This window comes from Plodia interpunctella, chromosome 1 (assembly GCF_027563975.2).
Source record: "Plodia interpunctella isolate USDA-ARS_2022_Savannah chromosome 1, ilPloInte3.2, whole genome shotgun sequence".
Lineage (NCBI taxonomy): Eukaryota > Metazoa > Arthropoda > Insecta > Lepidoptera > Pyralidae > Plodia > Plodia interpunctella.
The window spans coordinates 12,439,061-12,461,839 of NC_071294.1; the positions used below are offsets into that span (position 1 = coordinate 12,439,061).

Below are 22,779 nucleotides of genomic sequence, written 5' to 3' on the forward strand. Positions count from 1 at the left end.
TTTCTAACATATTTATTGATTTATGTTTCGTCATAGCTATAAACTTTGAAGACTATTCATAAATCATAATATGATTAGCATAACTTTATATCAGTAATGCCTATTTAATAGTAGATTCGCAGTTAATCCATGCTGATATTATAAATATTTTTTGTTTGTTCTTCTTTCACGTCAAAAAGTTGGAGAGTTGGAAAGTGATGTAGGCTACTTTTTGCCGCGGGCGGAGCCGAGCGCGGGCTGCAGCTATTAGGATGTAATTACAAGGTTTCTCCTTTCCTGTAAGCCCATCCCATACGTTGTATGGCGTCAATCAAGATGATACATGACATAACAATCTTAATAAATTAACAACCAAAAAGTAAGACGTACGATCCTCTAACGATAAGAGGATTTTTATCCGGAGCTAAGAAGGATAAAAAATATTATCTATCTATATTTTTTTTTTCAATCAAACCTATTTTATGTGCTACGATATTCAATTACACGATGACACAACATACATTCTTATGATAAACTAAACCCTTCATTTTTCATCAGAGGCTAGGAAAAGCGACAAAGTACAAACGATGGTAGGACGGTAGTAAAACATATGCGGACGCGAAGACAGCAAGTCACGGCAGCATACTAGTATTAATCATAAAGATATGTATGTGCATATGATTTATGTCTGTCCGTCTGTATGCGGCATTTACAAGCGTCCGCTGCGGCGCAAGCCAGAATACTGCAGTCGTTGTTTTTTTTTGTTTTATTTTACAACTATAGCACGTGAAAATTAAAGTCTGGCTTATTATAAACACGGCTTATTTTTGATAAATGATATTGCCCTGTCATAATTATATTCTTCTGTCGACAATTTAAAAAATCATGTAAGCACGAGTATGAATAGGTCAATAAGGGCATGTGAATGAAAATATTTTTTATCTATTAAGATGGGCAGCAACACAACATATAATCGCAAAAATTTCATTGAATGTGAGAAGTAATAAAATGCTATTGAAGTGGACTTAAGATAAGTTGAAGTATCTGCCACAAAAGAAAAGTTTATATAGTAGTTGGGCGTTTTAATAGCTTTTCAATGTTCTCAGTTTTCGACGATAAAATCAACCTAAAGTTTTAGCTGTTAAGAGAATATTACTCTGGCGAGATCTATTTTTACCTATAGATCGTGTATACTTGATCATAGAAATATCATAAAAAAGCTTTCTTTAAACACATACATCTTTCGAACACATATTATTTTATCCCGTCTCCCTTTCTTTAATCCACATAACACCGAAAACATATCCAAAACTGTCCAGTACCTCACTCCCAGAAAAAGCTCCCGGACCAAAGCAATTAATCAGACCACTACGACCGACGCAGGTGATTGCCTAACAGCTACGTTCGATTAGAACCAACCCATCCGGCCAGAGCCGCATACACGGTGTATTCCTATACAATCCTCTATTCATATCGATGAAGATGATCGTTCTCTGACGCAACCATTTCCATAGTACGATGTCGATATTATTTGTATCGATATATCGTCTGCCATGTGGCTCCTGTCCCAGAATAGGACCTCTCTGTATCCTCTCATGAATGACCAAGGCATACATATCTCGACGACCTCGGCGGCGCAGTGGTAAAGTGCTTGCCTATGAACTGAAAGGTCCCGGGTTCGATAGCAGTAACATAATTTATTTGTTATAAAATATGGTATCGTTGAGTTAATAATATCCCATAACACAAGTCTTGAACTTACTTTGGGGCTAGCTCAATCTGTTTGATTTGTCCTAATATATTTATATTTATTTATACTTATCTTATACAGTAACAATAGCATACCAAGAGAATATTGACGTTATGCAGGCGGCCGATGATAAAACCACTGCCGAATATTTCAAAGTTAAATACTTATTTATTAAAACGGACCTGAGCCTCTCTGCGTCACAGCTGAGAATGAAAGAGGTCTTTCCTCAAATAAGAGAGATTTTTGAGATTCTTTCTACGTAATTATAATTTAAAAGACGATTGACGTGCAAGTACTCTTTAAATCAAAAGTCTTTATCTCAACTTCGAATTTTCGGCAAAAATTAACGAAAACAATATAAATAAACCATCGACAGAATTTTGTGTCCAGTATATCGATATTTTGGGTGATGTTTTCGATATTCGCGCAGCTGTATGAGCCGCTTTTAGGTCGACTCCGTTTAAAGCATCAAAGCCCAATTGGGTTTTACATTCGACACAGCTCGTCCAATCTAACTTTAGCTCCTAACACTAGACTCGCCGAGCCCACACCAGGCACCAAAAATATTGCCAATTCCGAAGAGTTGCAACACATGAAAATGGAATTTTGTGGTTATAATAAACTAGGTACGTACTGGGTCTGTCAGTAATGAATAAAACTGAACACATCCACTTACCACTATCAGATAATTCCAAATTAAAAAATTATAAAAACAGGGTTAAATGGTGTACTTAAGCGTATAGATAGTCACATAGCCACCGTTAATATAATCAGAAGTGAATTTGATGATAATTAGTTAAAAATTTAACCAAATTTGTTACTATAGGTAGGTATCTCATTTTTGTTCATACTTAATTTCATAAGATACTTCAATTTTGCGAACTTAAATAAGGATCAAATTTCAATCACCGGATCATAACATCAACGGAAGTTAAATTGATCAGACCTGTTTGTTATAATTATCCAGAGCTGACGGTAATGAAAAGTAACAAGATTTGCATCGGCAATCGGCTCGCTGATACAAAGACAACAGAATAATCAGATCCGGCCGCCATCTTTGATGGTCTCGCAAAGAGATTAAAGTTTAAAACTCGATTGAGCTGGATGATCGAGCAATATCGCTGAAATTCCTCCGCCCGTCTAAAGTTACACCACGTGCTGCTTTCCGCTAATGCCCAGTTGCACAAACCTAGTTTGAAGTTGACGTGACATTAGCTTCCAAGCTTAGCAGACAATAATAAAATAAATAATAAATATATTAGGACAAACCACACAGATTGAGCTAGCCCCAAAGTAAGTTCGAAACTTCTTCGAAACTCAACGGTACTATATTTTATAACAAATACATATATAGATAAACATCCAAGACCCGGGCCAATGAGAAAAAGATCGTTTTCCATCATGACCCGACCGGGTATCGAACCCGGGACCTCTCGGTTCAGTGGCAAGAACTTTACCACTGCGCCACCAAGGTCGTCAAACAATGTACCAACATAGAATTTTTAGCCTCAAAAATGTACTTTGCGGTCCAGGATTCGATAGGATTCGAACTTGGCATCTTTCATCTTTATCACAGATCAAGGTCTTAAACACCACCGCAGCATTATGAAAGTGTGCAATCCAGTTAATGACCATACTGAAATCGTAATTACAGTATTGCCCGGGAGACTGCGCCGGATGGACAAACCAAACAGCGGCGGAAATGTGATTGGTTTGTCTTATTGAATTGTATCGGTACGCGGACAATATCGTAAATTGGATGTTTCAACTATTTTGTGGATTCATGCTTTCATTTTTTTTTTGTTACTATAACACATTTTCAGTGTTAGAAAATTATATTAATGATATTAAGTTTGATAAACTTTTCATATAGCTTTATACAAAGATATGTAGAAGGAAATTACATGGGAACCTTTGCCCAGAGCACTGGGACAACATAAATTTAAACATTAGTTTAAAAATATATATTTCAAATTTCCATTTTTTCTTGTCATTTGTAAGTTATTAATAATTTCTTGTTCTCTTCTTCACGCACTGGCTGATTAACTACTTGAGTACAGTCATTCGCAATATGTTTTCCTTTATCTGTGAGCTAAGGTCTAAATGTCTCAAATTGATCCAGAAACACATGAGACAAGAGCATCACACGACCATAAGAATACCATAAGAATATGAGCGAGGCTCTTGTCGGTGGAGTACGCAATAAGTGAACTATATTTCTTTGTCCACAGTTCCCCCAGAGAAGCCGGTGGTGGTGGACCGGTGGGGGCGCGTCATCAACACCACCACGCTGGGGCCGCACGAGGAGGGCCAGGACGTGCTTCTCACTTGCAGGGTCCTCGGAGGTAAGCTGATTTATTGATCAATATTGAGTATTTAGATCTTCATTCATAAAATGATCAAAGATATATTATATATAGGTCCGATATATTGGTTCAATATGGGTCCGTGCCTGAAATAAGTTATTTTTATTTTATTTATATATCCATTCAGAACCCAGATATTCAGAACATGTAAGGAGCTCACAGTGAACTGATTCGTGGGTATTTCTTCTAGACAAGGTTGCTCAAAAATGTATAAAACGCTATGAAAGGTTAATAGAATCAGTATTCTATTCCGCTTTCATAGTGAAGCAAGTTCTGTTTGTATGACTGTAAGGCCGGCTATGCATTATCGCAAAACATTTTACCGAACTTTGACGGGTTCGGAATGAGTTGCTGCTTTTTCATTGCGGCAAATAAAAGCTCACATACAAACTACACAATATTATTATAGTATAGCCGGCATAATAATTATTCAAGTCATTGAAAATAATATAAATCTAAGAAAAAAAGTAATCGGTTGTGCTTGTTTGGAATTCGATATAGTTGGATAAACTAAATGCATTTCACATTCGAAAGGATTGTATTTCAATAGTAAATGATGGCCTACTTCCAGCCCAGTCATCGAACGCTGGCCTCAAACATAATCACCACGTGTATTTCTCGCGGGTTTAGGCGGGGTCAATTTACGCAGTATACTGCGTAAATTGACCCCGCCTAAATTTTTCCATAACATTTTATGTTGTGGAGAAATTATTCTGTAAGTATTAAAAAAAGATAATAGAGAAATTATAAACGCAGTTATATTCATCCACAGATATTTCCCCGCGGCATTCTGTATTAACCATTGAAATGGAAATTCAAAGTAACTACACTATTTACTCTCAAGAGTGTACAAACACAGTTCAGTCGGGACCATCAGTTCCACCTGAACAAGAAACAAAATCGTCAAAGTACAGAGCGGACGTTTCGTTAAACAAATATAAAACTAAATGTAGTCGGAACGATCACACAGACGTACAAAATTACAGAGCTGTCGTACAAATACTGTCCAATCAATAATATGATGTATAATCGACGTTTGATAATTGACGACGAAAAACAATAAAATAAATGGCCATTTAATAGCCATCATTTATAAAAAGTGAACATTAAAACACTTTCACAAACTATTCAACAAAAAACAATTAGTCAAAACACAAAATTGACATAAATATTCTTCATACATAAACCGAAAATCATTCTAATTATTTTATTATTATTATTGGTTTGGGGATGTCAAAAATGTTTTACTGTATAGTTAAACTGTATAGTACTTTTCTAAGAAATTTTTGACGGTTAAGATTTGTTTGTATGTTTGTTATTAGTCCAAGCAAAGCCCACCGGCCAATATGTAACCAAAATGTACATACACTAAGTTGTATGAAATAATTATTTTCCAAGATCCCGTTTGGGTTTTGAAAACACGTTATCAGAATCGACACTGACATGTCTACATCATTGATAACAGATCTACACAGGATCGCATCAGATCCGACCTCGATCCGCGTCGTCGGTACGTAAATAAATTCGACGAGGGCATTCTCTATGGCGCCCTTTGTTGGCTTGATTATTTGTCCTTTTATCCGTCTGTCCGGCCGAACTGCCGGAGCCGGCCGCCGTCCGAGCCCACTCCGCACAAATTGATTTAGTTCAGGTCTAAAGTGGAAGCAGATCTAATTCGGAATGTCAATGGATTTAATTTGGATTTGTGTTGACACAAACAAGTATGCGGTCTCAGATATTGCTAACTCTGTAATGGGTTTGTGGCGGTGCCGGTTGAGATTACGGGACGAGAAGAAAATGTAGATTATTATGGCATTAATTTAATTTAATAATAATCAAAGATTTTAAAATTGTTACATAATTATCCTCAGATTAATCTGTCTCGTGTGAATAAAACAAACCAACGAAATTTTGTTTAAAAAGTTGGTAACTACGAGCCACATAAACATTGCAGGTCAAATAACAGCTTGTTAAAAATTCACGTAACGTTTACATAAAACCGCCATCGAAAAATCATCCGAGTTAAAACACCAGTCCAATCAAAATGGATTTTATCCGATTATAGTGTAGCCCTCGACGAAATTTGAATTGACGGGGCCGAGAATTTGCATAATCGAGAAATTGATTGAAGCGTATTTCCTGAGAGCGGCCGAAATCAATTGTTGTGAGGGCAGATGCTTTTCTAATGAGAGGGGCTCCCGTGGAGCCGGCGCGGGTCCGCCAGCCTGTTGATTTACCTTTTTTGCGTCTGAAAATGTCAGGCATTTGAAAGTCTATAGAATTGTAAGGAAGCTAGCTATCTTACTATGATTTTAAAACCGTTACTCCTTCATGGGAATGCTATTATTGCCTACCAGCTGCTAAATCTATGTATCTCGTAGAACATCCACAAGAGGATATTGATTGGTCATATTCTGGGTCATATATTATGACTAAACCACACGCTAGCAATTTTAGTAATTTTTACTTGTCTATTTCATTGCTAAATATGTATAATTATCAAATAGTACAGACGAAAGTAAGCTGGTAACCAGTTTCATTATCTCATGGTCAAACTCTAAATGAAAAGTCAACGTCTGTTTGCTATTTTCACATCAAATGGTTTGGAAGAGCAGAAAATATTCTTATCATCTTTATTATCCCTCCATCGCGGAGAAAATATGAGTGACAACTGCCACTCCAGATTACTCCTCAATTCAATTTCACCTGTTTCGATATCAATATCTTCTAATGTTGTATCATTATTCATGTTCATTTTATATCTAGTACATATAATATTTATTTGAACCGTTTCGTATTTTTACGATGTGGACTTTAGCTTAACCAAATAAACAATATATTAACCAGCAAATAAACAAATCCGCACGCAATAGACACAACTTATTGTTAAAGATTAAAAGAACATGATTCCCCAAGCAACATCATCCAACGTTCATTAAAATCAACAATAGCAATCGATACGAGCAACTAATTCGCGAACAATGAAACAAAACGACACCTACAGAACCCGAACAATCACGGCTTCCCCTCTTAAATCAAGTTTCATTTCCGTCTCATGTTTATTCTCCAAATACCAAAATCCAATACAAAGAAAACGAAGTTGTTTATCAAAGAGAGAGCGGGCGAAACAATAAGGCGGAAGCGCGACTTTTGATTTAGAAAACGATTTTTGGTGTCGCATCAAGCTGCAGATTAATGACGCCAGTGATGTCAATTGAAAATGTTAACACATATTTTCAGTTTTTGATTTACAGTTTTTTTATTACCTACTAGATCAACATCGGATTTCTCGTGTTAAACACAAGTATATCCAAAAAATATTATCATTTTTGACTTCTCGACGAATTGCACAAACATATCTGTGGCAACAAATGACTGTTTTGTTTCATAAGAACTAGAAGTCTTCCATCTGTGACCTAATTTGTGTCAATGCCATTGATGCTGTCAGGAGTGTTTTGAAGCCCTTACTCTCCAGTTGCAAACTTTTCTAATATAATTAAGCTCTATATTTGTATAATCGAGAGTCCAATACAGCTTATCGCCATAATGCCTGTAACCTCAGTCTTAGGCCCTTGGATTCTCCCCGCAACCGCGCCCCTAGCGGAAGTATTTTGTCACTGAATAATTGATAACGACCCGGTGACTGCGAGGGACGGTGATTCCAATTCCTTATAATTTTGTCGCACTGAAAAATGAAGTTTCTATTTGGAGCGACGGCATATTCCGAATTACTAATCGTTAAATCGTAATCTTTATTTTTTGACAAATATTTTTAAATGTTCATTTTTCGATAATTGTAGAAATTGAATTAATTGTTATATTTTTCATAAGCGACAGCAATTATTGACATCAATACGTGTTCTTAAATATCGCAAGTATATCGTAAATATTTAGCAGACACTGCTAGTATACTGATATTTATTTTACATACGCGTTAGTATATTCTATAGAGTCAAATATTGCAATATGAATACATCCAAAGCTAATTTTTGAGTTATTGAGTTGAGTTATTTATATTTGAATTCACTGCCATCGAGGAGTCGCTCTTCAAAAAAGTACCTAGGTTATTTAAAAAAATGTATTTTGTGAAGGTATTATCGTCAAACATTATAAATGTTTATTTTGTGGAGCTGTTATTAAGCTTGTTTATGTGTGTATTTATTTCGCTTATGTAACACACAGACACGAATCTTTTGATCCGGAATGCATGTAATGACGTGGACTCGGAATAACGATGAAGCGAGTTCGGATTGCGCTCCTTGGATAAAAGGGTTTCTGTGTCTGGAGGCCGAAGTGCGGCGAGGGCGAATACCCTCTGTTGTGCTTGTACGTGTGGTTCCGTATAATATTCGTGTGTTTTGAATCTCCGAGTCTTATTGTTATTCCTCTTTACAATTTAAGACATGGAACTCATTAGGGATATGAGTTTTTTATATGAAAGTAGAGTAGAGTGGAAAGTAGAGTGGAGTTTAATTAAATTTGCAATGGTTACTTGTGGTGTCCAATGTTATTCATATTGAGATCATAATTTTATTTGATTTATCTTTGTAATATGTCCAAGATCTCATGCGTCTGGACTAATTCCACCGCATTTGTTATTCAAACTTTTTTAATAAAAAGAAGTAATAACTGTAAAAAGGCCTGGAATATGATTGGTTATGAAATTATTTTAATAATTAACCATATTAATTTGTTCAATGATGATAATAATATATAAAAAAATATCTTTTAAAGATATTTAGAAACAAACAAAGAATCAACTTCCTTGTTGGTAAATCCACTAGAATATTTTACAACATTTAATTACAAGTAACAATAGGTAGGGTATGTAATATCGTAAACTAGCTTTGTGGAGCATCGCGGCTATTTAGTTCCGAGCTTATCGCCGCATACCTCGACGCGAGTAAAGAGTTGTGGGATTGCAATACAAGTTGCGGTGTCGCAAATAGTTGCAAAGATATACAACTTTATTAACATTGCCTTAGTTGCTGGTCGGTATAGTGTTATTTTCGATACTATTTTGGCCTGATCTAGCTGTTCGAATGATGTTTTGCAGGCGTCGGTAGGCGTCCATCACGTGGGCCGTATGCCTGTTTGCTTGTTCAGTAGTGTAATAAACTAGGGCGATTGGCACATGATGAGATACCCAATGATATTAAACAACTCCTCGATCTAAGCAATAAAATGCTATTGCCATACAGAATTTTCTCTCAATTTTCCTTTATTCCTGTTCACCGTTCCCTTTTAAAATCCCTTTTTTTTTGTAAGAAATCCCTCTACATGGAATAAGTTCGTATTTGTACCTGTATCTGTCTTATAATAATTTTAATGTATCTGATTTATTTTTTGCACATATCGCGTGTCTGTTTTCTTGCTTGGTTGTATAAAAATAAAGCAGCAGGTACAAATCTGTAGAGATGTTATTTTCTCTCATCAAATTTACTTTAGTGCCGCTGTGTTCACGTAGACGACCACTATAACCAAAATATGATTATCATTATTTTTTTACTGTGAAAGAAAGCAGAAAGAAAGACAATAAGTTTATTAGATAAACACAAATAGTGTAAGCACAAGGTAGATTGTGGATGATATGGATGTCGGAGTGGTTGCCTTCTCGGCACTCAGCAGAAAACTATAGCGCGATGCACTGCAGCGCTAATATTCTTCAAAGTCTTTCTAATATCGTTTTGTAACTTTCCCCACCAGGCCGCCCGGAGCCGTCAGTGCGGTGGCTGGTGAACGGGGTGCTGGTGGACGAGGAGTACGAGCACAACACGGGCGACGTGATCGAGAACCGGTTGCTGTGGCCGGCGATACGGCGCGCGGACTACGCCGCGGTGTTCACCTGCCAGGCCGCCAACTCTCTTCTCGTGCCGCCCAAGGAGCTGTCCTTGGTTTTGGACATGTTTCGTAAGTTGTTGCCCTTATTTTATATGCTAATAATGTTTTTATTCTTCTAGAGATAAAATCCCATTGTTTAAATTTCAGGAGATATTTAGTTTAATCATAGGATTTCCGTTACACTCTCCCTCTTTCATCTACGCGTTTGCAGGCACAGAGTAAAAAATAAACTTTAAAATTCGGCTGTGATTTTACAAGCGGTCGACCAATCATCAACACTTTTTGGGAAGGCTATTGTTGCCTATCATCTGCCAAGGCCTTTAGGACCTTTAGTCGCCTCGTATACCACGAAAATGTAGCGATCTTCAAGCGCCAAACCTCGCGCCGCATAAATTTCATTACTGTTCATTTATTTCATGAACTGCAATGTTTCTCACTGATCAAAACAAAGATAATGCAACATTAATAAATTTTAATGAGTCCCACCTGGAAAGGTACAGCGTCGCTTCAGAAAAGCGAAAAAGAAATTTTAAAATAAACTCCAGTAGCTAAATCCTTTGCTTCATTATTGCGAAAAAGGCCAGAGAGAGGATGTTTGCGTTAGAGAAAGGCTCGAATATTAATTCGAGTCGGTTTTATAGTTAATTAAGATAAAGTTGAGCGCCGGTACCGTGGTCTACAATTAGGAACATCCATCTATATTACGGACTTCTTTGCGCCTCTTCGCTAATTGTTTTCGGGGAGTGACGGCTACAAATTTTTATATTATAAGGGAGTTTCGCACCTCCTGCGCCGAGAACTGAAACACTTAATCAAGTTAATCCCTAATTAATTTTTCGCGTCAGTGACTGACTCATTTTCTTGAATTTGAAGACTAATTTATTCTGATTTGAACAGCTGTAATTCTTTGTTAACAAGTTTTCTATAAGATAATGATTATACCATATCGTAACTATTTATTACGAACCCGACCGAAACTATCGGACACAAATCGTTATTATTAGTCGAAACTGAACTTTTCGGTTAGTAGTATTTTCACCAATAGTGATCTAAAAATGATGTACAATAAAAACAAAAGAAGTGTCGACGAGTTTGATCTTATGAGTAATTTATTAGCGGAATTTTCAGTCAAACGTATTTAATCATCATATACACAAAAATCTATAGGTACACGATATAGGATACAAGCGTAATATTCATGATGATTCTCACATTTGTTAACTAGTTTGCTAATTAAATTCGTGAAATAATATGACATTATTTGCAATCACGTAATGAGAGTAGCATTTCCAGTCGACAGGTCAACCAGCGACGCGCGCCGTGCGTTGGTCTGTGTTCTTTGGCTCGGAAAATTTGACCCAAACGTGAATATATAAAGTACTCAAAAGGACATATTTTTACGTTTTATTACATCTTTGTTAAAATGTGTAAACCACCCTACAATATGCCGATTGTTTTTAGTCCATATTGCCTTTTAGTCCATATTTTAATCTCTCTTTATCTTTGCGTGAGAATCGGGTCCCTGATACGACGGACAATAACTAATCATAGGACTAAGCGACATAGAATAATGTAAAGTTGATGTAGATAGGTAGAATGACTTTATTGAATTCGTACAGGGTCCAATATCGAGGGTCTAATGAGTTCGGCGCCGAATCATTGCGTCGTGATGGCACTGTCCGCGCCATTGTGAACGGAAACATGCAGTTACTGCGCGGGACTCATTATTAACTAAATTAACGGGAAATATTTGCTCGTAATTAAATTTGTTCCATTGCATTTTACCACTCGTTAATTAAATTTAATTGTGGGATTGCACAATTTTCATGTCTCGTTATTTTATTTTGGAGTATAATTTTCATTGTGGAGATTTTTGCTTCAAACTAATTATGATTTGAAAATATTCTTTATTTTAATGTTATTATACCTACTTACAAATAAAATTGTCCACGATGACCATTAAACTAAATCATATTTTAATGTTAGTTTCAAGACTAGAAATACAAGTGCATGTACTAGAAATTGTCCTTTTCCTGATTACCGCCAAGTGGATACCAAACCCAAAGTCAATATTACTATTACTATTCTACTTTCCATAGCACGGGAAATACCTCACTTCTCTATTTCCTCTTCACTCGCACTTTAACCAAACTATACATATTAATTATTCTCTTCGACCAAATTAATACGACGACGGACCACTCTAACTTCTCTGGGGTTTTCATCAATGAGCGGCCTCACTGATGAGCCATTCCATTGTTTTACATTGGTTTGACATTAACGTCAGTACGTTACTCAGGTTTGCATTGATCCATTGACAGGGCGCACGTAACAGAGCAGTCATCCTCGCTCTAAGTGTCTAGATTTTGGACAGCTTTTATTAAAATGTATAATACCCACAGTGAGGCCTCTGACGGTGGACATAAAGAAGCCTTCCGAGCTGGGCGAGGGCGGAGTGCTGACGGCGGAGCGGCGATACGAGGTTGTGTGCGAGTCCGCGGGCAGCCGGCCCCCCGCGCTCGTCTCGTGGTACAAGGGCAAGCGCCAGCTCAAGAGGATCGAGGTTAGTTCTGATTCAGTTATCTTTTACGAAGCAAACAAAGGAAGAGTCACGATACTAGAAGCTTGATTATATTATAGATCTGTGGATGTCCTCATTGGCATTTCTGATTATGCGCTTTGGCCCGTTTATAGCCAGATTTTTATATAGATAGCCTAATGACGAACCGAATTTAGTTCCGCAGATGTGAGCGGATATCGCTTTCAAATCTGAATTTTGTTTTGAAGTTCTCCTCAAACTCCGAATTACCGTTCAAAGTAATTGATAATGTAAAATAGAGGTTAGCTTACATCTGAAATTAAAGCAGAGGCCATTTCTATATTTCGTTTTATATGCAGTTATCTATTGCACTTTATTATTATTATTCCTGTAATAAATATAATCCAGCTGTTTGTCGCTCTACAACATGTCGTGTATTTATATCGTATAAGTTCACACCTAAATAGAACAAAGAGTCGGTGAACAAAAAGCTGGTGGTGTACCGTATCCGGACCGGACACCGGCCGTCCGGCTGTTAGAACGCTAATCAGAAGCGGACCACACGTCACTGATATTAACCCGTCAGTAAATTTCGGTAATTATAAATGGAATAGCTTATGACAGACTGGACAGATTGCCGATTGAAATTAATAGTGGCTCAATTGCATTCTATATTTCAATACAGAAAGACTAACTTGTTTCGGGTTAATTTTGTAAATAACCTTCTAATCATATCAATTTCTTTTTTCAAATCGCCTTAATGGATTTGAAATGACTTCACACTTGCAATCTAGCACAACAGTTTTGTGAAACTAAACTAACGCAATCTCAGATATTGTTTCTACAGTGGATAGTTTTAGCAACATTATTGTGACGTCAATGCCATGAAAGTAAACAAAACCCTTCCGGTTCAGATATTCAATAATATTATTCATAAGAATCGAACCCCTCAGTCTATAAAAAAAGAAATATTCCTCTCTGTTACTTACGGGACACTAGCGCACGTGGCACATATCTCGTTCAAATGTTATTGCAAAGTTAATTCCTAAAGTTATTTCGTTATTCCGGGAGCCGACCGCTTCATTACACATTCAAGGAACAGGCCTGGTTAGTGACGTCAATACATTTTAATTTGAGCTCGTAATTATCGCCCTATTTATTCCACAGACTGGTAGATAGGGTTGCTGTCTATAGAGTTATAGCAGTGTTTGATTTTTTTAAGTCGTATGTATATTCAAATTTACGATACGGGTTTTGGAAGGGCTACTTTAGAATTATATGCACAATTTACATGAAAGTTATATTTTAATTACGTCAAGCATAAGCTTTAGAAGTTCATTGGATAAAGAAAATCTTTTGGGGCAAAATCTTGTATAGCATACCTAATACAGCGCAGGACCATTTAGAGGTAGGCAGCCCTGCGATTGGCTCTCTTTTTCAGCTAATTGTCAGAGCATAACGAGAGACCCATTATAAGTGAGGACGATTTGTGGACTAACGTATACATGCACTATCGACGCTATATACTATGCAGCTTATAATATATCAATAGTGTCAAGTCACTGACATTTTCCCTAGCTAATTGTATCCCAGTGCTGGAAAGTTCATAATTTATTCCGCGTATCACGCAGTACTGCATGAATGAACATATGTATTTCTCAATTATTTTAAGTTTATAAATATTTATATTTTATTTTTTCAATTATGTTTTTTAATTTAATTTTTTAATTACTTTTTAATTTAATTATTATCAACAAACCATAAAATTATTAAACTTTCATACCCACCACTATCGAGGCGCAGCAAACCGTTACAAATTTCATAATAGCTCCGTCTCCCCGCTAATTACATGCACCATTGCCCACCGAACTCAGTCATAATGAAAATGTGTTATACATTTCAATATTCCAACTCTTCCATATACGGGGCATATTTGCAAAGTAAGTCTACTATTATTTTTGAAAATATCTATAGGATAGGAAGGGGAGGACTGCGAAAATAAATATTTGTCAGTGTATTATCATCTAAATTGGTCTAATGTATAGTGGAGGCGACGGGACTGAGCAGTTGTGCAAACAGCCCCTAGGGTTGGCGGCGTCTGTTTACTTGTTATATTGGACTCGTTACAATTATGTTTAATATGTATTATGTATGGCTTAGTAGCTTGATGAGAGCAATCAACTTGACAAACATACACTTGTTTTGACTCTTGGAGATATTATTGTGACAAAAGATGCGTGTTTATTTCTCGTCTTCAAATGTTTACCTTAGTTTCGAAACGTTGTATTTGTAATTTTTTTTTACAAAATCTGAGATTTTTTTTAAAATATCACAAAATAATTTATTGTACTTCAAGTAGTCAACTTTACACCATTCCTTTCTGTAAAATAATTAAACCTGTCTGAATCGGTGGTCTCGTCAAAATCGTTATCCTTCCCGCAGCCGTGTGAAAATACTTATACTGTGAATGTCAGTAGTACAATCTAGTGGGCCCTTGTCAAGGTGGACATGCGTCCCAACGCGAAGTGGCGGAGAAAGAAAGGAATAGGAACCTAGACGTTTATGCCTACGTTATATGCCTGAGGAAGTAACCGGGAAACCCTCAGATACGAAAGAGAAGACAATACGGTATCTTCATTACAAAGAAAGAGTCTATCAGACTTCTATCAGATGACAAAAAGCCTCGGATGTCTTGATGAACAATGCGATAGTGAAGCTGCAAAGTGGCGTCCCGAGTGAGTCGCTATCGGTTTTTAACCCGAGTCCGGTAGATTCAGAGGAGATTAATAGTGGATAATTATCTGAGTCTGGCCCGCCGCCAGCCCGACCGCTGCGCGGCGCCAGGGCCGGCTGGGGAAACGATTTTCAATGGGAAGGTTAGTTTTCGCCCTCCTTTTTATTAAAAACTAGATGTTGCCCGTGGTTTCGCTCCCGTGGGAATTTTAAAATGCCTAATGGCGAAAGAATTTTTAAAATCAGTTCGGTAGTTTCGGAGATTACCCACCTCAAACATACAAATTCATAAACTCACCAACGCTTACCTCTTTATAATAATAGTTTATATATACAGATGTATTTAGCGTTTAAAATTAATATACATATTTTAGACGAACATCAAGAGACATTTTCTTATTTTTTTTCGGGTAAAGGGATATGAGACATTTTCTTATTTTTTTCGGGTAAAGGGATATGAACAGCCGGATTTTTACGCCCAATAAATCAATCAAACCAAAATTAGCTTTATGTTCCCCAGACTCACCAGGAAGAATCACTTTGTGATGTAGTTTGTGCAAGTAGTCTCTTTATATTTAAAATTTTCTCTAGGTTTTGTTCAGTTCGGCGCCCTTATTCACATCCCGCCTCTGTTGCCTTACTGGCATCTAGGGCCGCCCCGACATGTCCGGCGCAAGCAGCGCCGTCCCGGCTATCGCCGTCGTGAGAGCCAGCTTACGTTTTCATTCGCGGCCGCCTCGAGGCCCCGCTCTATAGACTAGACAATTCCGTTTTGTCAACTCTAATCTCGATAAAACTGCACAAGTATACTTGCGCGCTGTTTCTATGCGACGTTTCAAAGTATAAGCTTCCGACTAAGATATAACTTCAATATTGAACCTAGATAACGCGCTTATTACACTATGTGTTCTCAAACTTTGATATTAAACCTCGATAATCTTCACGGCACCTTGAGATAAAATAGTTCGGATTTATACATATCTGCTCAATATTTAACACGATTCCCATTACCATTAAACGGCTTCCGAACAATTACAACGGCCCGCAGCGTTCAATAATCGGTAGCAATAATCGGGAACAGCCTTCGATTATAATAGGTATCGATTATAACAATGAAAGCCTGAAAGAAGGCTGGCGGCGCGCCAGCACTGCACGTAAGTGCGCGATCACGCGATACGGGGATATGCGGAAATCGAAAATCGATGCGATAAAACTTTTATTTGATCCGATTTGAATAGTCGAGATGGTGGTATTCGAGTGCTCTCGGGAATCTCCGCGGTAAGTGATACGGACCGTATCGCCGGACGGTCGGACGGTCCGTAGCAAATATTCTAGTTTCAAACGTCGATCTGCAGACACGGCCGGCATGATATATCGCCGCCCTCCGCGGAATGCCAATAATTCAGCGCGATGCATGCAGACCTGCACTCGCCGAGATGAAAATATTTATTTTTAAACCGCGTTTTATTTACTCTGCCAGCTACGATAGGCAATCGAACTCTAACTTCCTCCATATAAGATACGAATGAAACTTCCACATGTACAATTATTTATTAAAGGAGTGAAATAAAAATGGTCAGAAACATTTTTTTAAAGACTGCAACACAGCTGGAGCGGCAGTTTTCTATAGGCAAATTCACGATTTTAACTCCCTGATTCACTTGTTAAAAATGGTCGATCAATAGTATTTTACAACAATTACTCATGATGACTAAAGATTATGACGAACTTACATTACAATTAACCTTTCAGTTTTATTTTGTTGCAATATTAATTTAACTAAACATACCAGCTAACACAACTGATACACGAAAATGATGGCAATGCCAACTTCTGATAAAACAGCTGTCAGCTACCTGCTACCACGATTGATATTCCGTGACAGGATTCGAACCAAAGCTCCCGGCTTAGCAAACTGGAGTACTGACCACTGCACCACTCAGTTGGCGAGGCTCCAAAGACGCGAATCGATACGGCCTGGTGTTAGGTAACTTTGTGGAGATAGCGATAATCTCTCAGTTAGACAAACTTTTCTTAATTGGAACCTACTTCAGGAGTAAAGCTGGAAAATGTTTAGTGCTGTTAAAGCGAGCCGCTTAACTTTACATTGAGTTTGTTATTTAAACGAGTCCAGTCATTTAATTTTAAATTGTGTGTGTTTAAAAAAAGCTGTGAACAAAAGTTCTTATTATCGCCATAGTGTACACATTATACATATGTATAAACAAACAAGCGACGGCCTGGAATCATACAAGGTTTACTATGTTATTTCATTGGCCCCTGGCGGGGCAAGTACCACCTCGTTGTTGTAGGCACGGTTGTCGGTGTCATTAATACTTTATCTACGGAAAAAAACTGTCTTCACATAGTGTAACGCATCGTACGGTTTTTAAAACGCGCACGTTTGACCTCACCAACAGAGTTCATTCAGCTATTATATCTGCAAGATATCCGAAGTTGTTTGGGTGCTGGCCACAAATTGGCAGCTAGACGTTAATCCGGCGATTATCGGCAGCCGAAAGCGAAATGAACCGAACTAGAATCGGTTAGCCCTTGGCTTCCTGACTCCCGAGTGCTTTATTTTAAATGCTTTCATTTAACTTGTAACGTGGAGCTTAGATTACAAGCAAAAATATCACTTTCTCGTGACATATTCAGTTATGAATCAGTTTCGATTACAACACATTTCATGATAAACTTTAACCCTGCGTTGCTACGTGTGCGTAGGAATTTCGGGATAACATTTATTATATTTTGTTCCTACTTTGAGGGTTGATAGGGGGATGTCACCTACTTTGTCGACGAATAAAGGTGGAAACCTTAGTTCTTTAAGTTTATATGTAAAAAGCTTATTTTGTTTATTTAGTTCTGAGATTTTAGTTTCTATAAGATAGGTAAGTAGATCTGTCGAACTTTTATGGAAATTTGCTCACTAAATCTGGCATGAAATGAAATTAATTTTTAGTTGAATGAATAAAATTTATTTTTAGTTGATACAACTTTACTAATGAGTTCATCTCCGGCAAAACAAAATCACTTTTTTCGAATAAATATTATAGGCTTGTGAATAAATTATAAGGAAGATTCGGGGACCGAAATAAAATAACACGAAAAACGTTTTCGTCAATGGAAATGATCGACATGGCGTCGAAATGAAAACAGAAAGCTTTCTGCAATACAAACAATATAGGTAGGTGTTTATGTTTTTAGCCGAAAAAAACCTTACATACTAAATGATAAAGTGAGTTTATTTTTACGCTTTCATGAATTTTGCAAAAATATTTTTTAGAATAGGGCTATGAACGTTGTATAACAATTGACAACTACTTACTTTTTTAGTTTTTGATATCTAACATATCTATTATCATCATTTAGCAGTATAATAAGTAAAAAGAACAAACTTTTATTGTCCGTTAGGTGTCTACTGATAATTTAACATTATGAAGCCCGGGACGCAGTTAAGCTCACTGTGATGTCCTAGAATATATTACCCCGTGATATAATTTATATTTAAAATATTTTTTTCGGATTGCTTTTTTACTGTCATGCAGTGAAATAACGCGAAAAAGGGTAGACAAAAGGAATTATATGAAATGAAAATACCATCAATTTTGTTTGCTAAAGTGAAAAAACAAAACTTCTAACGCAGCCCCGACGGTGGCTCGATTCACTTAATTTTGTTTTTCTAAAGAGTCAGGAAATTAAGTAGTATTTCTCTAAAAGCCGATGGGGCGGGAATCTGTTTTCCGTAAGCAGTATAAAGAGCTTCTTTTTGCAAGCGTTTACGTAGTTTCACTAAACCAGATACTTAACAGTTTATTATTAAAATAAAAGTTATTTTGTCGCCACGATTTCCAAATGTTAACTTTCGTACATATATTTTAAAAAATACGAAAAAATACACAGTACTCAGTTTTCATTGTAAATTCTACTAGATTCGTTTGAACAAGAACTACCTATTAACTTTTATAAAAACCTAGATTTATAGTTATATAACGAAAGGAGCAGGTCGAAAATGGAAGATTTTCGAGCTGCTCCTTTTGTAGGGAGGCGTACGTGAATAGAGACCTATGCACAGCAGTGGGCAGAAAAAAACTAAACTGATATTATTTCTCACGCGTAGATTACTTGTTAATAAAAGATAAATACGATAAAAATAAATCGATGGAAATCTGTCGCGGCATATTTTTATTCGCGTCCAAGACGTGCACAACACTCAATGTTATCGCGGACAATATCGTTATTGCACAACAACCGGTCCGGTATTACGTATGCATGCGTCCGACCCGTATCCGGCCGCCCGGTAGCCCGGCCCGGCCGCCGCACGGTAAATATTTTAAATCGTATTACAGACAAGTCTAGGGCGCACAGAGTTTACGAAACTGTAGACTTGTCCAAGAAAATATTCAATCTGAATCAAATCATATTCTGCTGAAACTCAACATTTCTGATAACGACCTTATGGGTTACGATTTAGCGAAGCCTCTAAAAAAATAAGGGCTCATTAGGTATCTGACAAATCGGGTATTTTTATGACTGTGTAAAAGTATAAAGTCAGAAAATATTCTGGGCACTGTTGTTTACTGCATGAAACCCCAAAACACGATACTTTTCCTTATTTTTTTTATAATATGTATATTGCAATAAAATTTTTTGATACGTATAACAGGCTACGCGAACAATGATCAAGATTACAACAATAATTATTGAATTGAATGGATGAGATTTCTCACTGCTTAATTATTTATTTGTCTTTATATATTTATTTAGCTCTTCAATGTTATTCTGCCGGGTCTATCCCTTACTCCGTCTGGTCTCGGCTCAGCGGGACAGCCATTCTGCCGGAATACTTTGATTGTTGTGCAAATCGTCTGTCCGATTGGATCCCGATAAATGGCTGTGCGACAGGTTTAAAGTAAAAGCTTTTCCAGATAAGTATATTTTTGTAAATGGTCAGTGGTTTTAGAAAAGATGTTCTATAATTCCTTGTTCATCCCTGTTTTTAACGGGGTGTTATAAGTTGGACCGCTAAGTGTGTCTGTCTGTCCGTCCGTAACAAATTTTTATGCGGTGGTTCTTAGATATGTTTGATCATAATCGGTTCAGTCGTTCAAAAGTAGTTGAGAAATGAATATAGAAAGTCGGGGTTTTTTTTAATTTGTCTAAGAAATAAACTAGTGTTTTCCCGGATGCTTCCAGCAAATTTTTGTCAAGTCAACTTTGACGTTAACTTCAACCAACCCACAACAACGCTAAGTTAGCCGTTTTATCTAATCGGGCGGTAGACGGCGGGCAGGTTACTGTTAACATCAACGTGGATTACTGCCAACACACGGCTGTCTGTATTACACTATGCTGCTGACACAATAAATGGAACAGTGGCGCTGATCCTAATGGAAACCAAGCAATTCACATTGATTCAACATCGATAGCTCGTGTGGATAATCCGGCATAATTCAATTAATACAGTCTAATTGTAGGCGAGATGATTGCATGACTGCCTTATAATTGAATGCTCTTAGGCTATGGGAATACTGCACAATACATCACTGAGAAGGCTGAACATATAACGAAAGGTGAAGTAAATCTGTATGTAATCGAGAGATTCAGACACACTGCCATCTTCATCTATGGAGTAAAGACACCAAAGAGTTGCAAATCTCTGTTTCGTGTAGCATTTGGCGAGCTTATTGGTGAAATTCATATTAAATTGTAACAGTCTAGGTTGCCAGCCGATCGCCTAAAAATCTCTTATTTATAGCCCGTTCCTTTGATTGGCTTTTACAATCTATGCGGGTGTGGAAGCAGTCAGCACATTCTAAAACGTACCGTAGGACATCCGTTAATTACATTGCCGGATAATATACCTCAAGATTAAATTCAATAGCAAAATGTACCTATTGGATCTGTTTTATATTTCCCATTAAAAAAAAATGATATCTTCCAGACGGTTGACTGATGGAAGAAGTCTCATTGTAGGAATGAGTGGCAACAGTAACAACTGATGTTAACACGATAATGGCAACGGTAGGGGACATCTTAATGGAAGCAAGCCAAGCGAGCTCACATCGATTCCACCGATAACTTGTGTGGATAATCCTGTACAAATCGATACAATACAATTAATACTCAGCTCGGACACGCTGATTGTAGCCGACGTGATTGCTTGACTGCCTTATAATCGAATGCTGTTAGATTATGGGAATATACTGCGCGGTACATCGATCAGTTAGTTTGAGAACAAGGCTTTACACTTCTTTTAATATCAATGAGATTTTATTATTCACAGCCAGTATTCACAGCTCTATTTAGAGAGTTTCAGTAATTTTATCAGTAACAACATTTGTTTTGTCACAAAAGTTGTTAAACGAAACGAAAAAATACTAAATGAAACAATTCAATTTTAATCCCTTGATATTGAATCCTGTCCTTAAACAACTGGCATATTTTTTATTTATTACAAACTTATATAATTCACTACAAGGTCTCTACTGCTATAATACCAACGACTGGATTGGCCAGCAGCGCAGTTACCCCACATTATCTAGTTCGCAGCACGCAACTTGCACAGTATCACAGCTCAAACGTCGGCTGCTACATACGAGTTCTGATCGGTGCCAAATCCAATTTCTGGCAAATAAGGCATACAATACGACCTATTTACATGTAAACAATTTGAAACCTTTTGAAATCCTTGTCGCAAATTAAGGTTTATGTTATTTATTTCCTCGAAAAGAATACATACAAATATTCAATTACTTAGAAAACAGAAAGGTATTTAAGTTGATAATAGTAATCTCGATGATTGCTTGTTATTATTATTTTATTATTTAAAGACGCCTCTATTTATAATACGAGTATATAATAGTTTTTCGTTATTATTTTACAGACATTAGTTTATTAGACCGCACCATAATATTAAAAACTTAAAAGTCTATGAGAATGAATGCGTAAGAAAAATGGCAATCATGTTTACGTTTACATAAGAATTAAGTAAATAAGCAATATTTTTTATTATACTATGTACATTTTCAACTTATATTTGATCAACGTTTGTTGATGTCATACTACTCTCAATAAATACACATATATAGTTGAACAATAACATTATCAAGTTCAAATTAACACAACTCGTAAACACCATATCCGAATAATTCCATAAGGTACATGGACTAACATTAATATAAAGGCTTTTCCGCAGGAATCTAGCCCTAATGAGCAGTTATTAAAGTTAACTAAAGAGATGGGAAGTGATAATGATATAAATTATCCAATAAAGTGGCAGAAGCGGCGCGTCGCCGGCGGTCGCTTCGATACGCCTTATTACAGGACATTATCTCGTGCCTTGCTTCTGGCGGAGTTTGCCGATCTTCCAGGGATTATACTAGTTAAAAAGCATGTGTGATAAATATAACAAAACCATTTAAATAGATGCTTGAGTATTTTCCAAATACATAATTTCTTCCTTGATGATTAACAGTGAGGTATTTTTATAAGTTAATAGTCCCATACTACTGTACGTCGTCGTAAGACGTAATGAATTCATCTCTTTACATTCATCATCTCGATAG

At 36.8% G+C, this 22,779-nt stretch overlaps 1 protein-coding gene across 4 annotated transcripts in view; it reads left to right on the forward strand.

Moving 5' to 3' along the window:
• side-II (sidestep II) overlaps positions 1-22,779 on the forward strand; it is a 458,967-nt gene that overhangs the window by 367,184 nt on the left and 69,004 nt on the right. For all 4 annotated transcript variants that reach the window (XM_053747702.1, XM_053747619.1, XM_053747856.1 and 1 more), the window contains 3 exons: positions 3,961-4,074; positions 9,802-10,005; positions 12,339-12,499. In XM_053747702.1, coding sequence (XP_053603677.1) covers positions 3,961-4,074; positions 9,802-10,005; positions 12,339-12,499 — 479 coding nt within the window. The remainder of the gene's footprint in view (positions 1-3,960; positions 4,075-9,801; positions 10,006-12,338; positions 12,500-22,779) is intronic.